The sequence below is a fragment of the Rhea pennata genome, chromosome 11 (genome assembly GCF_028389875.1).
Source record: "Rhea pennata isolate bPtePen1 chromosome 11, bPtePen1.pri, whole genome shotgun sequence".
Lineage (NCBI taxonomy): Eukaryota > Metazoa > Chordata > Aves > Rheiformes > Rheidae > Rhea > Rhea pennata.
Genome location: NC_084673.1, coordinates 6,178,589 through 6,195,728, shown reverse-complemented (window position 1 = coordinate 6,195,728; position 17,140 = coordinate 6,178,589). Strand labels below are relative to the sequence as shown.

Below are 17,140 nucleotides of genomic sequence, written 5' to 3'. Positions count from 1 at the left end.
AACAGACTAATCTTCAAACCCAAACTTGTGACTCTTTTGGAAGGGGGGAGCATTATAAGTGGAATCTTAACCTAAAATTTGCTTATTCTCAGTTTGTTGTATCTTACTTTAGTTGCAGGTTGATAATCTTTTGAAGATAACCTCTGAAATAATGCCAACTCATACGTGTTAATGACAGAGATGGGTGGCAGCTATACCAGTGCAGAAGGTAAGTAGCATGCTATTGTAATAGCTGGATAGAAGATTGCTGGAGGTTTTGTGTTTATAGGCATGGGTGGGCATCCCTGGTGTAATCTGCAGTTCCAAGTGGCTAAATACTCTGCTTTTTGTTTGAAAGCAAGTTTTGGGGAGCAGAAGGTTAAAGTGGGCCTTTTAATTACTAAGTTAGGGATGATAAGGAGAGATTTCTTATCTGCAGAAATTGGTCTGGGGTACAGCAGATTAACTATTATTATAAATGGTCCTCATTTACTTAGTTCAGGAATCGTAGCGTAAAATAAGACCATCAAAAATACAAATATGAGTTGAAATAATAGATGTCTGTACAGACACTTATTATATAATAGGCAGAGCATAAAATTAAATGACAGTGTGTAGTCATTAGGAGTTTATCTCTTCAAAGGACTTTAGATTAAATAGTAGACTTTCAAGCAGTTAAAAAAGGACTCAAAACTTGGTACGTCAGCTGTGTTTCATGGCTTTGAAGGCTACCACATTAATACTTTCTGTGAACAGTGGGACGAATAGGTAGAGGTGCAGCTGTCTTCAGACTTTATGTAGAAGAGTGACCATCGGATTCTGGTCCCCTGGTACTCCTATGGCACTCATACAGAATGAAAATAGTTTCTGTCCTGCTAACACAACTTTTTGAAAAACTTCCAAGTGCCAGATAACTGTGACAAAAAGATTTGAAATAGCTTTTTAGTGTGTGTGAGATACCTGTTAAAAACTAGTATGCAGTAAATAATGATGGCAAATCTGCGTCTTTTTATGTAATGCTTAGTTTTCAAAGTACCTTACAAATATAAGAACATAATTATTTTCAAATGCTGCTTTTAAGCACCAACTTTTTAAATTGGAGAAAGAAAAAGCTTTATTTGGTAGGATGGTGTTCATCTGAAGCACTGTTAATGATTTTAGGGAAGCTGTGTTTTGTGTGAAGGATGGATCATGTTGCAAAAGACATACTTCTAATTTCAGTTTACTTAAATTTATTCTTCCTGATTTAAAGCCTCAGCAACTAAATATCTGCAGTGTTTTTGTTAGGAGACTCTATATATTACTCCTGTTCCATTGATACAGAGGGAAAAGTCTGTTCTATTTCAGGGTACTGGTTTTTACTTAAGAAAGCAATGGGAACATCTTGTGTATTTCCTTGCTACCAGTTAGATGAAGCATAGACCTAAACCAATTAAAGAAAAGCTGCTACCTGACCAACTTTGAATTTTCTATCACTTTTTATACAATTTCAACAAAAAGCCCCTACTTTTCTTCATTTTCATGTTCTTCTTAAGCATTACTGTTAGTATATTAAAATCACAAAACCTACCAGACAGGACACTGTTTGAACTACAGGGTCTTTTTTAAGAATAAATCAATTGTGTAGCATAATCTATTTTTCATTCAAAAACAACTGATCTCAACAGTATGATACCATGCTGGATTAGAGGAGTGTGTCTATAAGTAAACTCTTTTTTCTAAGACCTAGTAGAAGTAAACTTAAATTCACAGTTTGAGGCTGGCCGAGATAATCCTCTAATAAAAAGTGAGGTATTGCCTTGAATATGCTGCATCCTTGGTGACATAACAAGGTCTTGCCAAATCACCTTGCAGATTTTGTGAGAATAGTTTCAACTTCTGCATATGTGTGCACCATTTTAGCTCCAATTCTTTATTTATGGGGAAGCAGAAGATAGAATAAATTACCCTTGGCAAGTGAAAAGGCTACTCTCTTTTTGGAAAATTAATTTGCTTTACTATAGATCAGTACTTGGTAGATCATATTGTCATAAATAAAGATATTCAAGATAAAAATACATTTTCTTAGCCTACTTTGTAGCTTACAAACATTTCTGAATTTTCTAACAGGAAAGGTGACAATGTTAGTTCAGGGAGCAGTAGATAGGACTTACCTGACTACATGACAGGAATGCTAGTGCTGTCTTGCTAAAAATAAGAATTATTTGTATTAATTAGGTAAGCTGTTTGCCTTTTCTTAATTATGAATTGAATACAATACTTTGTAAATCAGTTCACCACTCATCATTATTTACAGATGTGTGTATATGCGTACCATTTTATTACGAGATTCCTGAATATCATCCTGCAGTGGTTGAGTGCCAGTAGGATTTTGTTATGGGCAGTTTTGAGGGAATGTACGCTGGAATTTCAGAACCTTTACTTGGTGCTCACTGTGGAGATACTGTTGTACAATAGCAATACAAGTAGACCTCAGAGCATTTTGATTATTGTGGTTAAGCACTGATGTATTTTCATACCCTTGGCACAAATAGAATAGAACCCAAATACATGCATCTATGTGTATAAAAACACTGATCAACCGAAAGATGATGTAGCCTTTTTGTCTGTCTGCTGGTTTCTGAGAGTATACTAACTTGACTTCCGTTTTTCAGTGAAGGTGACTGGAAGAAGGCAGTGGAGCAGTGGATATGTGCTGGAAAATCGAAGGATAACAAAATACAACTGATAAAACTTGGGCTTTGAATATGGTGTTGACCAGTATTTGTTTTAGAGGGGTATATTTCATTCAGGAATTGCATCTGAAAGTAGTGCTACTAATTTCTTGAATGTAAGAGGCTCTAGATAAATGAAAACCAGTTGCTATTTCTGTAGCTAACCTCTTCCAAGAAGAGTCAAGAGTAAGCCCTCCCTTTTTTTTAGTCAGTATATATGCATCAGTGGATTGTGCAGCAGAAGAACATTCCAGTGTTGGTCTTCACATAGAATGTTTTTCCTGTATGCTGAAAAAGGAGCAACTTGCATAAAAGTGAGTTTGCACCCTCCAGAATACAGAGGAAAAGGGTATCCTTCACAAAGAGAGATCGTTAAAAGTTTTATGACATTCTTGCATTAACATTGGTATAATTGTCCAGTCCTTTCTGATGAATGAAAGCAATATTGATGAGACCACATTTATGATAAATCCCCAGAATGGTATTCTTACAAAACTCCAGCCAGCAGTACCTCCTCTTACACATGTACAATTCCATAGAAACAAGGTGTTTTCTTAATTTGGCTAGGCTTCGGTGCATTCATACCTCCATATGTGTTAATGTACCAATATATGTGAGAGTAATCCTCAGATACCATTTTTTTCATACAGAAAACTGACTTTAGATTAATGGAAATCCTTGCACAATCACGGCTAATAAATTTCATATTGACTTCTTGTACAGTAGACAAACTGACTTCATTTAAACTATACTTGATTTACAAGGATTAGTTTTAGAAAAAAAAACATTTCTTACTGAAAGGACTTAAAACTGTCTTTGGGTTTGGGATAAAGTTATCACTTTGAGCTTCAGTTACAGACTGCAGACTCTAGGAGTGAGTCTACCTGTATGTAGCAAGCAGATGGGCAGAATTGCATTATTTTCCAGAACTAATAAACTTACAGTCAAACAAAAGTACTATCAATTTGTTTAAAGAAATCTCTGCTTCTTAGCCACACTTATATGGTAGAAAAAATAACCATTATTACACAGTAATGGAAGTTTATTCTTACAAATCGGTCTTAGTGTGCTTGATTTCTTCAAGAACGTATAATACGCTCTGCTATTAAGACACCTTTTCAGCAGTAGTTTGTAGTTTTGCTGCTGCTGTTCAGGCTGCAACAGATCATCCTATCTAAAATGTAATCCCAGCACATGAGCTACTGTATGAAAAAAAAAAAAATATGTCTGTCTCAGATGGTAAATATGTTGTGTTAGTGCTGCATTCCCATTAGCTTGTGCACTAACTCAAGTTACATTCTTGAAAGTGTCTAGTTTAGACACAAATTTGGCTTTGAGAAGAATAGAATGGTACCTAAACACTATTCTAATTCTCTCCTGTTACAGCCTATATACTATCTGTGTCCTTTGCTAATTGGATGTATACCAACGCCCTTCTTTTAAGCCAATACTATAATATAGTCATTATTAGTTATTATCTAAGGCTGCAAATAAAAGTTTATTGGTAACTTGGTTGTGAAATTTGATTCTGCAAGACATGATTGACAGTTCATTGTCCGTGTCAGCAGATAGCTAATGTTGAAATAAGAGGGAATAGCTTTTTCCAAGGAAAGTCCAAGCAAGAAGTTGTTTCTCACTTTGGATCTACCTTGTTACCCATGGTTCTGCTACAGATTTATTCACCAGTGAGAATTGGTGAAAAAAATGGGTGCATATTCAGTTGGGTTCTTATCTTCTGAAAAATGTGAAAGTTGGCCTCAAAGTGGTTTTTCAGAGTAACCTACATTTCTGGGGCTGTCTGTGTGAGAGAGCAAATGGCTCTGAGTCATCTTTCAGGCTGTTGGTAAGTGTCCAGAATGTAGACTCATTTAATCATAGTTGCAACTGAGGCATGCAGAATAGGCATGGAACTCTTATTAAGACTGTCTGTCAAAAAAAGATCAATTGTTTTGGAAGAGGGAATGGGCAAAGTATTATTCTGTGTTCAGGTGTGTAATACTGAATATAATGAAGCAGGTGTGAATTTCTCCCTGTTTTGAAATATTTCTCTTGCTCTACATCAGAAACTGGTGGATTCTAATTAAGATTACTGACGTGGTTGTCTTCTGTTTGTGAATGGTGGTCCCCAGTATATGAATGAGCATACCTCTTACCCTGCCTACTACAGATACAGAACTTTAAAAAAAAAAAAAAAAAAAAAAAAAGCCCCCCGCCCTAACAACTACTGTTTTGAGGGGCTTAGAATTAATTATAAATTTGAAGTAAATATTTTGTGCACATGTGAATAGCTGTAGGTGAACTTTACCAGATGGCAGTAAGAATTCTGTGATTTAGCTTCAGTCATTTACTCTGGCAGCTGCTAGTATTGCCAGTATTCTTGTATAAAGCGTAACTCGTCCGCACATCCTGTGGCCAAAAATCTAAACCTAAAAGGACAGTTGTGAATTCTTGCTGGTAGCTATTAAAAATAATCCCAATTGTTATGTCCCAATCATAAGACCTGCAAAGTGGGGACACAGAAAACCGTATTTATTGCATGCAACTTTTCATTTTGCTCTTCTTTTCTTCTTACACCTCAAATTATTAGGCTCAGCAAGCCAAGAGAGCTGCTGTCTTGAAACCAGCTACTTCAAGGAACAGGCCTAGGAATCAGTACATAGTTCAGAACATTGTCAGAGAATATTTGGTCTCTAATACAAATACTTGTTCCTATTTCATTGCTTCTCTCCCTGATGCTTTAGGAATTCTGAGGGATTATGAGCTGGTTAGAAAATGGTATAGTTTTCTCTCTGTGTTGGTGAAAGGACAATTAAGAAGAAAAAATCATGAGATTACTAGTTAACATCACCAATAGTGCTACCTAATAACTACACCAGAGTGGGGTAAAAAATTAAACTACTCTGTCATAATGCAGTGGATCCTGCAGAGAGCAGAAAGAGATGCTTTAATGGGACAAGTAAAATAGTTGGAAATTTTCATTTTCTGCTTTATATTAAAAAGACAGATTTGTTTTACGAAGTTTTCACAGTTATCCAAGATGTTTGCTTTGACATGGTAATTTGCAAAAGAATGTTTTGGATTTTATGTATATTGTATAAAACAGTTGGGAAAAAAAAGATTTTGACAAACATGATCAGAATCATGATCAGACCTTGCAAATAGAAAACTATCATAAAATGACATGATTTTAAATTTTAAAGACTTCTACTACAGAAAGTTAAAATTTAAATTTTATTAAAATACTGCATGGCATGTTTCCCCCCAAATCATCTTTAGTGTGAAATGCAATTTTATTAGTGTAAATACAACAGTGTGCTAGGAATTACTGGCATTTACTTCATTGGACAGTAGCCACAAGACCAAGTTTACCAGGTTGTAGGAGGTCATCTGACAGAAGGAGAAAATAACTAAAGACCTTGGTACAATGCAAGTATCCACATAGAATACCTCTGTTTTGAGGAAAGCTGATAATGTATGGTCGATGTGCTTTCATTATATCCCTTTAAAGTAACAGAGTTCTAGAAACCATTATACAAGGATAGTTCCTACGTTATAGTAACTACAGTTCCGGTTCTTAAAATTTGGTGCTCTTAAGCTCTGCAAACACCAGAAGAGGCAGGAAGATGTAATCACGGATGTGGGTTACAGCGAGTTGCTGCGCAGAAGTACACTGAAGGCAGAACTCTCAGCGATGAATCCAGAAGAGCAAGTTGTAACATGGCTTATTTCTTTAGGAGTTTTGAATTCTCCCAAGAAATTAATAGAGGATCCAGAGGAGTTCCTGAAAACTTCTCTGAAAGATGGAATAGTGCTTTGTAAACTCATTAATCGTCTTCTTCCGGGATCTGCAGAAAAGGTAACTTTTTAGATCTGTTTTGCTAGAGCACTGTTTGGTAAAATACTGCACTGGTCATTTTAGGATGTGTTGTTCTTTAGTAGGCAGCATCAGCAAGGAGTATCAAGATCAGTATGTTTAAGCTGCTAGTTAATTCTGAATAAGGGTAAAGCAAGATCTTAGCTTTTGGTTTTTGATCTTCTCTGTAACGTTCACAAAAACCTAAAAGGTTGTAGTTCAGTGAGTTAGGCATCTCCTTCCAGTGGCAGAGGAAATACTAGGCCTACCAGAAGTTAAAAAACCACAAAAAAACCCTTGGTTTTAAGTAGATGGACTTGAATTTTTTTCTGTATTTACATAAATAAATTATAAAAATGTAAATATATTCAGTCTTTCGTAACTCTCACTGTAAAGTACCTTGCTATTCAGGAAATATGTTGGAGAATGAGATGAGGCTAGGTATAAATGAACTTTGCATATATGCCTTTTTGAACTATTTCAAGTCCAGCAAATACATTTATATTGAAGCCATTTAAGCCATCGGAATACACCGTATTACAGTTTTACTAGGCATATATGCAGACAGTTCAAAACAGTGGTAAGTAACTGGGGAGGGAAAGGGGAAGGATTAGGATGAGAGATAGGAAATGGCAACACAGAAGAGAAGCTGTTTTAATCAAAGAACAAACCCCCCTACACACTGTAAAATAGAAGCCTTTATTTAAAAAGCAAAAAAATTTTTGATAGCTTCTTGTCTCTTGTATATGGTGGTTTGGGGCAGTGCATTCTTAAAGGTCATCAGTTTCCCACCATCACTTAGGGCATTGTCATATGTTGACATTCAAAACAAGATGCCGACCATTTCGATTTATGCATCACTTCCTCCAGTGGCTCTTTCTTCCTGGTTCGACAGCTTGCCTGCCACCCCCACCCGCCCCCTTAAGAAGCTTCCCTAATTCGGCATAAAACGCACATGTCAATATTCATGCAGGCCTTCTGAATAGAGGCTGTAGAGAAGGCAACGTAGTGATCTTGGTGGATTTTGTTTCTTTAGTATTGTCTGGAGCCTAAAAATGAAGCTGATTGCATCGGTAATATTCAAGAGTTCTTAAAAGGCTGTGCACTTCTTAAAGTGGAGGTAAGTCAAGTTGTATCTTTTACGTTATTTTTTCTCATAATGTGCTTGTTTAATACATACTCTAAAAGGAAGCTGAATACCAGAGGGACAGGTAGTCGTTTCTGATCTTCAATTCATTGAGTAATGCAAATAAGAATGTGGGTAATGTAATATTCTGGCTGAAGAATTTAGAAATGGAATATTTTGACTGTGAGCTTAACAGATTCCTCCAAAATTTTGAGAGAACTAAGCAGTCAAATAGAAATATACACAGCAATAACAGAAATCCTGTCTAAACACAGTTGAGCTGCGTGAACCGGTTTGCATTTTCCATTATTAGAGACTAGGGGTTGCCATTTTTAGTCTTGCTTTAGTATAAAGGTGAAATATTCTTAACACTATAGTATTTTTATCCCTTCACAAGCACTGAGTGAGATTCTGCCAAATACATCATATAAATTGGTCTTTATACATACAAATAATCCTAATGTAGGCAAAAAATAACTTTTCAATGTCTGTTCCTGGTCCTGTATAATTCTTATGCCTAAGCATAGTTCATATTTACAAGATTAGAGTCTAAATGCATCAATTAAGAGTTCAGGTAATTCTACCATATGTATTTTTACAAGTGCATATGCATTTAAAGTGTGTTTTAAAATTTTGATACAGCGGTTAAATTTCAGTGTTGCTAGTCTTCTGGTACTTAACCATGTGGGGTTTTTTTCAGTTTTTCTGTGAAATTATTTTTCTATTTAAAAAACAGAACTAGTCATAATTGTTGTGGTGGGAAATATTAAAAATAAGAACCAAACTGCAAAAAGAGAAGACAAGGGGACAGTCCTGAACTCTGTCATGCTTTAAAATCTTGTAATTTTTAAGCTAATTCTGAAATATTGCGGCCCCACTACACAATTTTCATATACCAGGGACAAGCAATATTTTGCATCCAGCTCTGGATGTTGCTCTGATCATACTTGTTCCTTTTCTTTCTTGGTTTTATTTTAAGAGTTCCAATTTGTTTATTTTTCTGATTTATAAGCCCTGTAATCTTTGAAATACTCTGAGCCTTCAGTTACTTTCATAGTGCACATGTGATTGCCCTGTCTCAGTTCCTGTGAAAGTAGGCCTCTAAAGCTAAATAAAAGCTCAAATATCTCAAGCTAGCATTTAAATTTGCAGACAAATGAAAATGATTTCTTACTATTTTTTCACAATACCAGATACATTAGTACAGTCATATTAGAACACCAAGCAAAGATGGGAATTCATGGTTCCCCTCGATAGTCCCACACAGAGGAATGCTTCGGATGGTACAGCTCAGATGGTGGATCAAAAAATGGTACATATCAGAGTGGTTATAGCTCCCTCTGGGTCCTTTGCCATCTCTGTTGCCCCTAAATGTCCTGTCTGGACCTTCCTGGCAGAGACTAAGCAGCATACATTTTGCTGGCTTTCCCTCATGTCAGATGTTCAGTGGGGAAGGGCTACTGCCCTTCAGAGAGGGGTTGTCTCCATTTACTCTGAAGTCACGTTAGGAGCATCACAACAAATAGGAAACGTTGTTCCAGAATCCTGCAGCCGTGAAACTGCAGTGACTGGCATTTGTGATGTCTAAGGAAGATAAGCATAGCATAGAAAATACAGTCTGCTCTAGTAATCTAGCTTGAGGAAAGAGTAACACAAGGAAAGTTTTAATCTTAATAACAGGTTTGATTCCCCTAAATGCCATGCTGCTGATTACTCAAACTTTGGATTTGACAATAAAAACCTGATGATTCCATCAAATTCTGCCTTTTTTCCACATGCCACAAGGGACGCCCATTCTTTAGGACAAAGAAATAGCCTGCCGTTGCATTTGAGGTGCTTCTACTGTCTTTAGGATGATAAGTGTGTGTTCAGGTCAGAGATTTTCTTCCTGTTGCAGACTTCTGTTCTGGATATCCTGACTTCTACAAGAGGCCTCATCTCAGGGAATCTCAAGCATGAGAAATTTCATACATATTAGCATTCCATCCTAGTACCCCATGGCTTCATCACACCTTGCTACAGCAGTGGCCACTTTTCAGACTATGCCTTAAATTTGTTTTTGTTTCTGTTGTGTTTGTGCAGCTTCCTTTCGGAAGCCGAATAGATACTTCTACCAAGCATTGCTAGTATGCAGGGTAGGAGATCAGTTAGAAAGGGTAATGTTTTCAACACAATTTGGTTGAAACCCATGTCTGACTTTCCATTGAATTGCTGCTGCTTTCCAGTCTGTTCCTGTGGGAGGGCATTCAAGAGGTTACCCCTGTAGAGCTACAGCTACGCAGTTCCCTCCTACCCTTCTTCTTTGTCGTCCTGGTAACTCAGGAAGTGAAAGAAAGAGACACAGCAAAGCAAATAGCACCTTCTCCCTTTGTGTAGGAACAGTGAAACATTTGGGCATAGTGGAAGGGATGGAAAAGGACTCTGTGACCTTCCTGCTATGAGGTGGCTCCGTTCAAGCTGCAGCAGCTCTGCAGGCAGTGGTGTGAGCTGGAAGAGTCCATCTCATTCCAGGGTGTAAATAACTAAACTTCACTTTTCCTTAGCTTCAATCCAGGGCTAAACTCAGCAAAGGTTTGCTGCTTCAAATGTTTTAGTCCAAAAAAAGAAGGCAAGCAGGGCAATCAACTCCTAACTAGACAAGTGCTATAATTAGATGAAACAATGAGACGGCGTCTAAAATTTTCACAGTGCTTTTTCAGTGCCAAAATTTTCATGTCTATCAGTCTGACTCTGTTGAGAAAGAAGACTAGAGCACTCACTTGGAACTAACCCTTAGATGATGAATTATTTGGTCATTTGGACTGAGGAACGGTGCGGATGACCTGGTGGTACTTTATCTAGACTGTGGCTTCAACTTCTGAGCTGTGTACATGACCCAAGATCTGATCCATTAAGTGAGTACTGCTAAAATAGTAACACTTGGATGAAGGTGGGAATAGGAAGGCAAGATGTTCTGTCCCAAGGGCCAGATGGAGTCTAGTGTAGAAAATATGGAAAGATTGTGATGAAAAAGAAAATAATGAAGCAGATGGAAAGCAAGGGATTCTAAAACAGCAGACTGAAAGCTATGTCACCTGAAAGGTAAAGTGTGAGTAGTATATCAAATGGTACTGCACAACCCTGTAGCCCGTTCTTAACAGCACGGGTAGGAACTGTTACAGTATTTGCTTTGCTGTTGAAACTGCTATGCATATAGTAACAGCAGTTCAACAGCCTCACATACTGCTGAAGAAGCACAAGATCCTAACCTTCATTCAGCAGTAGCATTTTATTACTAAGATGACCACAAAACCTCTGGCAGTGGCCTGGATTTTGTGAACTAAGAAAGGTATCTGCAAGATAAATCAATGGCTGTATTAAACTATACTGCCAAGAATGGTATGCCGTCTAGTTGTTGCCGTTGTGGGCAGAATTGAAATCATTTCTGTATTGCAGTTGGAAGTGTTTGCAAATCTTCTCCAAACTCTTTGTGCTAGGACTGAGGTCTTGTCTTAGGAGGAGAAGAAAAAATTGTCATCGTTTTACTCCCCATCAGTGTGCCCCCAGGGCCTGCTCTGCTTTGGCTTTATTCCTATTTCCCTGGCTGGATAACGTCAGGAGGGAGATCCTGTGCCCAGCAGCCACCAGTGGAAGCACTGGCGAAGGGGTTTCTCTGACAGCACCTGCGGGAATTCAGAAGGACCCACTGTCCTGAAGACCTCCTGCTTTTGCAGATCTACAGGGTGTCTCTGGATGTCCTGTATCCCTTCAAACCTGGCTTCACACTGGATTCAGTCCAGTGCTTCATTTCCTTTCCATATTGCAGCCTGCTGTTGTGCTGAAATGTCCGGGGAATTTCACGCTCCCTGCAGGAGTTTTCGTAGAACAGATGGACACAGGCAGCAGAGAGGCGCTGCGTTCGCCGTGCAGTGAGGACGAGCTGTTTCTGAGAATGTCACTGCCTCGACTGAATTGTGGCTCATCTACCGCAGTCCTTTCACAGCATTTCTAAGTGTTGCAAAGTGCTGTAATTACCAATTCAATAGCCTGGATTTTGCTCTCTTTTCCTGTCCTTTCTGCCGCTTCCCCCCCCCCCCGCCCCCGTCCTTTTCCTCTTTTTTCTTTCTCCCTTCATTTCTCCTCTCTTCTCCTTTTCCTGACCTTTCCTCCTTTTTTCCTGTCCCTTTTCCTTCTCCTCTTCATTTCTCCTGTCTTCTCTCCCTCCTTTCTCCCCCTTTCCTGTCCTTTTTGCTCTTTTTTTCCTTCTGCTTCTCTCCTTCATTTCTCCTCTCGTCTTCCCCTTTCTGCTTCTTTCTCCTTTCTCCCTTCCTTTCTTCTTTTCCCTTTGCCTTCTCCTTTCCCTTTGCTTTCCCCTTTCCCTTTATTTTCCTGTTATTTCTCCCTTTTCCTGTCCTGACTTTCCTTTCCCTTCCCCCCCCCCCCCCTTCTGCTCTGCTTTCCCCCTTGCTCTTCCCTTCCCCTCTCCCCCCGGCTCTCCCCGCTCCCGTCCCCTCCCCTCGGACCCCCGCTCGCCTCCCGGCCGCGGCGGGGCGGAGCGGAGCGGAGCGGGGCGCCGGCGCCGCCTCGCACTTCCCCTTCCTTCGCCGTCGCCTTCGCCGCGCCGCGATCCGGCTCCGGGTCAGAGCCGCAGCGGCCGCCCCGCGGCCCGCAGCACCGCCCGCCGCCGCCATGCCCCGGGGCTGCGCGCCCGCCCGCCCGCCGCCGTGAGTACCCCCGCCCCGTGCCGCCGGGGGGCTCTGCGGGCGGCGCGGTCACGAGCCGGTCCGCGGGAGCGCGCGTGTGCCCCCCTCCAGCGGCGCCCGGCAGCTCGCAGCGGTGCCGCCAGCCGGGGCGCTCCGCGGGGGCGCCCGTGCCGGCCGCGCTGCGCCGGCCGGAGGCGGCCGCGGCTCCCGGCTGCGCTGCCCAGCCCCGTGCGGGGGCCGGTCGGTCGGTCGTGGGGGCGCGGAGGCGTTGCAGCACAGGAGGAGGGGGCAAGAGCCGGCCCGGCTCCGGGCTCCCCGTCCTTGGAGGCGACGGGGGCTGGACCCGCGCTCCGCGAAGGGCAGCGCGGCCGCCCGCGGGTCTCCGGCCCACCGGCTTTCGCAGAGCCGGCAGAGTTCGGCCGCGGCGCTGCTCCTGCTGGAGTCGGAGGCAAACCTCCCGCCGAGCTGCGGGGGCTGTTAAGCGCCCGAAACGCCGGTCTCTGCCTGGCTTCGGGCTGCTCCGGCTCCAGCCTGCGGTTCCGCTTTGGCCGGTGGGTCCCCGTCCTCGCTGTCGTGTTCACGCTGAGCTTTGGTGTGCAGCTTGGGGCTTTGCCAGGGTTTTGTCTAATGGTGGAAATAGTTTGTGCAGATAAAAAGCAGCTTGTCTCAGGCTTAGCACCCAGCTTTCCCTAACTTTCCTGGGCCTGGCATCCAAGCGCTGGGATTTTGGCTGTGGTCATCTGCTAAATGCACCTCGGTTTGATTTTTCAGAAGCGCTGATTGGGGAGGTGTCGGTCCCCTGGCCATGGGAAAAGCTGAATGCTCTTCCAGTCCCTACCCTGCAAGCACTGACCCTTCCTCACTTTCTTGCTGTTTTTCCAGTGAGGACTGGAAGTGCAGCCCAGTGCAGGTTTTATCTATTCTGGTGCAATGCCTGACTGAGCAGCTGGAATATTTTGCTAGAGGAAGCTGCAGTCTGTGATTTTGAATGAAGGAAAAAAGCATTTTAACTGATATCTTCAAATGACAACTGCAGGCTTAAGAGGAGTTTTACTTCTGTACAGTTTTTTCCATGAAAGTAGTGAAATCCTCTTCCCTCTGTATTTTCCTTCCAGCTTTGCAGCTTGTCTTTTAATTAAGAATGGAATTATTGGATGCATTTCGCTGGAAAAAGTTATTTTTTAGCTCATAATTGAAGACTCATCTCTATGATGAGTTTATTCTGGAATAAGGTGCAAAATATTTTTAAAGAACAGTAGCTGATTCAGAATAGTTTTCCATATAGACACATTCTGTTCCACAGTAGCTATTCCAGACAATTTTTTATGAAGAAAGTGCTGAGAGTTGTTTGCTTTGTGCTAGAATTTCCTTTGCATCCCTCCTGCCACCATTTCCCTCTGGGCTTTGTCAGTCTGATGAATCAGAGCTTACGTTATTTTGTGCATTAAAAGACCAGGAATGTGCTTTTCCCCTTGGAAAAAAAAAAAAAAAAAAAAAAAAAAAGAGAGAGAGATGCCACCATTCAAGGCAGGACATGTTTTTCTTGACTAGTGAAGTGGAAGAAAAAGGACATAACTGAGAAAACGACACACCAAATAGATATTAGCAAACACTGTAACCTCGGTGTTTACTTTCCTCTTCTGCGTGGCAGTAGAGTGAAGACGTGCTCCCGTAACGTTGCATATGTTAGCCACTGCCAGCAGGGTCAGCGGACTCCCAGGCTCTCTGTGCCTTTCAACGGAGACTCTAACGTTGCTATTTAAAGCTGGAGGAGATTCTCGGATAGCACCTATTGCAAAGCAGGAAAACTGGTTCACGCACCAGGGAACAGTTAGCACAGGGGAGGGGGTCCGCGGGGTCCGCTGCAGCAAAACCAGGTGAGCGCAGGCAGGAGCGGATCAGCTTCAGATAGCCCAAGGCAGGTGGGGGCTTCTCTGAAATGTGCAGAGTTGTAGGTGCGAGTGGAGCGGTTGCTCTGGAGCGCTGTGGTTTGATGCAGAAGCTGCTGATTTTAATACATGTAGTATTTGAGTGTGAGCCATGGCAGTCTTGTTTCCTCACTGATGATGGATTAAATCGGGTAAGGTCTTGCTCCTAGTACTGAATGGCTGAGTTGAGTTTTAAAAATACTCTCACCAAAGAGCAGCCTTTGTCCTACTCGTGTTGAACTTCGTTGCTGCGCTGACACATAGCTCGTGCACAGGGAGAAGGAGACACTGCAGGCATCCAGGGTCGCAGAAAAGGCCAGTCACCTTTCTTAGTGATTCCTGCAAAGCAGACTGAAGGAGCTATGCAAGGAAACCAAGAAAGGGCCGTTACAAAGGGCAGAACCGTCTTTAAGATAATTAATGCTCTAGTACTTATCTGGGAGGATATACTCTTCAGTGCATTGGAAGAATTTGTAAGCAGATAGTGTCTGACAGGAGAGCTTTAAAGTTGTCTTCCCTGTTCCCTGGATTTGCAGATCTCTGTTCCGTATCTGCAAGACAGTGTGTATTTGTGCAGTAGCAGGTGGTGCCTTGTGTTAAAGTTAAGTTTTTGCTGGTTCTACCAATACCACAAGATTTTTGTATTGCTTATCTTAGCTTCATTAAGGAAAGGATTTGCAGAGGCTGTCTGAACTTGAGGGCATTTCTCACATGTTAGAGAGAATTGCAGTGTTTTGGAAACTCTGTTGCCCCTCATCTACACTACTCAGTTGAGATGTAAAAGAAAGAATAATTTATGATGTAGAGGTTATTTCTTATTTTTATTTCCCACTTAGAGCACAAAATTCTTTAGATTGAATTTTTTGCACATAAAATAACCTTTTCTGGCTTCCTGTAAAAATGTGTAAATGCATTACGTATGCCATATTGCAATAGCAGAAAATTCTGTGCGTTTGTTTCTTCTGCTTTAGAATGTATACATATACATACATATGTATGTATATATATATGCACACACACACGTGCACACACAGCCTTAATCTCTATAGCTTTAGATAACAAAAATAGCTTTCCTTCCCTCAAGGCAAGCAATAACCTTCTCAGCGATTTTCAAAGGACTGAGATCTGACCCTTCTCTGCAGACAGCACTGATTTCATGTCCCCAGTGCTACACTCTCCAGCTGATGATGAGTACCACTGCCCTTCCCGTACCGTGTGTCACCTGTACCCCGGGAATTCATTAGCTCAAAAGGAAATTGGACTTGTCAGCCCTGAATGAATGCCCCATCCCTGCAGAGACATGCGGGCTATTTAATCATCACTGTCACCGTATATCACCGTGGGCTGGTCAGACAATGATAGTAAGATGTTTCATGCTAAACTGACAAAATTCCTCTTTCACAGCTATTTGATCCACATGATTTGTACACAGGAGAACAGTTCTCCAAGGTCCTGAGCACATTAACAGCTGTAAATAAAGCCACTGAAGGTAAGAAAAAGTTTTTTTCTATCTTCTTTTCAAATGCTGTCTCTTATGTAAGCTGAGGGTTTTTTTTTTTTTTTTTTTTTGATAATTCATAGCTTATAATGATTTCTGGAGGTTTGACTAATTGTGCTGCCAGCACTCTGTACCAGACAGTAGGATCAACATTTCATATTTTTACTGATTTTAGGTTTAAATGTAATATTTCAGTTGCTGCATGCACTTTACAGAGCTAAATTATCACTTTACACTAAGGGACCTCTGGACAATTTTGACAGTATTAAGGGACCTCAAAGTAGGTCATTGTAAAAGAGCCTGAACATAAATTAGTACACACCTCCCAAAATGCAAATGTCAGATTTTAAGTAGTATGTTTTAAAACTGAACAGAAAAATAGGTCCATCTGTATAATAGCTCTACTGAATGTCAAAACAAACATAGTTGCCAGATGCTCAGTCGATTTTATTGACATTTCTACCCCTCCTCTCCCTCGGTCTGTGAAGTAGACTCCCGTAACTGGAAATCAAATGCTGACAATTGCCGCTGATGACTTGTCCTGCTCCACTAAGTGCAGCAGCCGGCTGCCAAAGCAACATACATCAGCTCCTCTTTTTTTCCTTTTTTTTTTTTTTTTTTTTTTTCCCTTCTTAAATATTTAGCTGTTCTCTACATGCTGCTTTGTACTAATATTCAGACAAATAGGCTTTGAAAGGAGAAGTTTGATAGGGAGTGCAAACAGATTTTCTGTATTTTTGTAGGCAGCTCCCTGCTTTTGTACCAGCTGGAGGAAATCATTATAACAGGATGTTCTGTGAAGGGTTGAGAGGACTAAGGGGTCTTTAGTGAGGGGCTGAGGAACAGGTCCACGTTAATCTGAAAAGAGTATAGAGGAGAGAAAGTGTTTAAGGGCCCCGTCATATTTTCATGAAGAGTCCTGTGTATCCACCAAAATCCAAGACCAGGATCAGAGCTTGATTTCTCTATTGTAAATTGCATTTTAGATGATTAAAAGCAGAAGAAATTAAACCTCCCCAAACACCATTTTTCTTTCATGGGAAAGATCTTCCCTCAACTTACTGCATTTTCCCCCATTTGGTATGTAGTGGTTTCATTTCATTTCTTTTTCTAGTTAGCTTTTGCTTTTGGATTCCTCTCTGCTAGTACAGAGCTGCAGAGCTGCTCAGTTAAACAATCTCATCACTGGAACTGAAGCACCTCCTTCCCCTTTTTATCTTTTTTGTTCTGGTGTTTTGTAATATCTCATATATGTATGTATGGTTGTATATATAAATACTATATTTTGTATTACATAAATGCATATATTATATCAACAGCAGCAACATATGTACATTATACATATATATACATACAAAAA

The 17,140-nt window shown here is 40.9% G+C and overlaps 1 protein-coding gene across 3 annotated transcripts in view; it reads left to right on the top strand.

The window, feature by feature from the left end:
- The first annotated feature begins 5,926 nt into the window (after positions 1-5,926).
- Positions 5,927-17,140, top strand: part of ARHGEF6 (Rac/Cdc42 guanine nucleotide exchange factor 6) — a 43,173-nt gene continuing 31,959 nt past the window's right edge. For 2 of the 3 annotated variants that reach the window (XM_062584409.1, XM_062584408.1), the window contains exons 1-3: positions 5,927-6,549; positions 7,583-7,666; positions 15,687-15,771. In XM_062584409.1, coding sequence (XP_062440393.1) covers positions 6,385-6,549; positions 7,583-7,666; positions 15,687-15,771 — 334 coding nt within the window. In that variant the 5' untranslated portion in view covers positions 5,927-6,384. Of the gene's footprint in view, positions 6,550-7,582; positions 7,667-12,315; positions 12,376-15,686; positions 15,772-17,140 lie in introns of those variants that run through there. The other variant, XM_062584410.1, reaches the window with a different exon arrangement.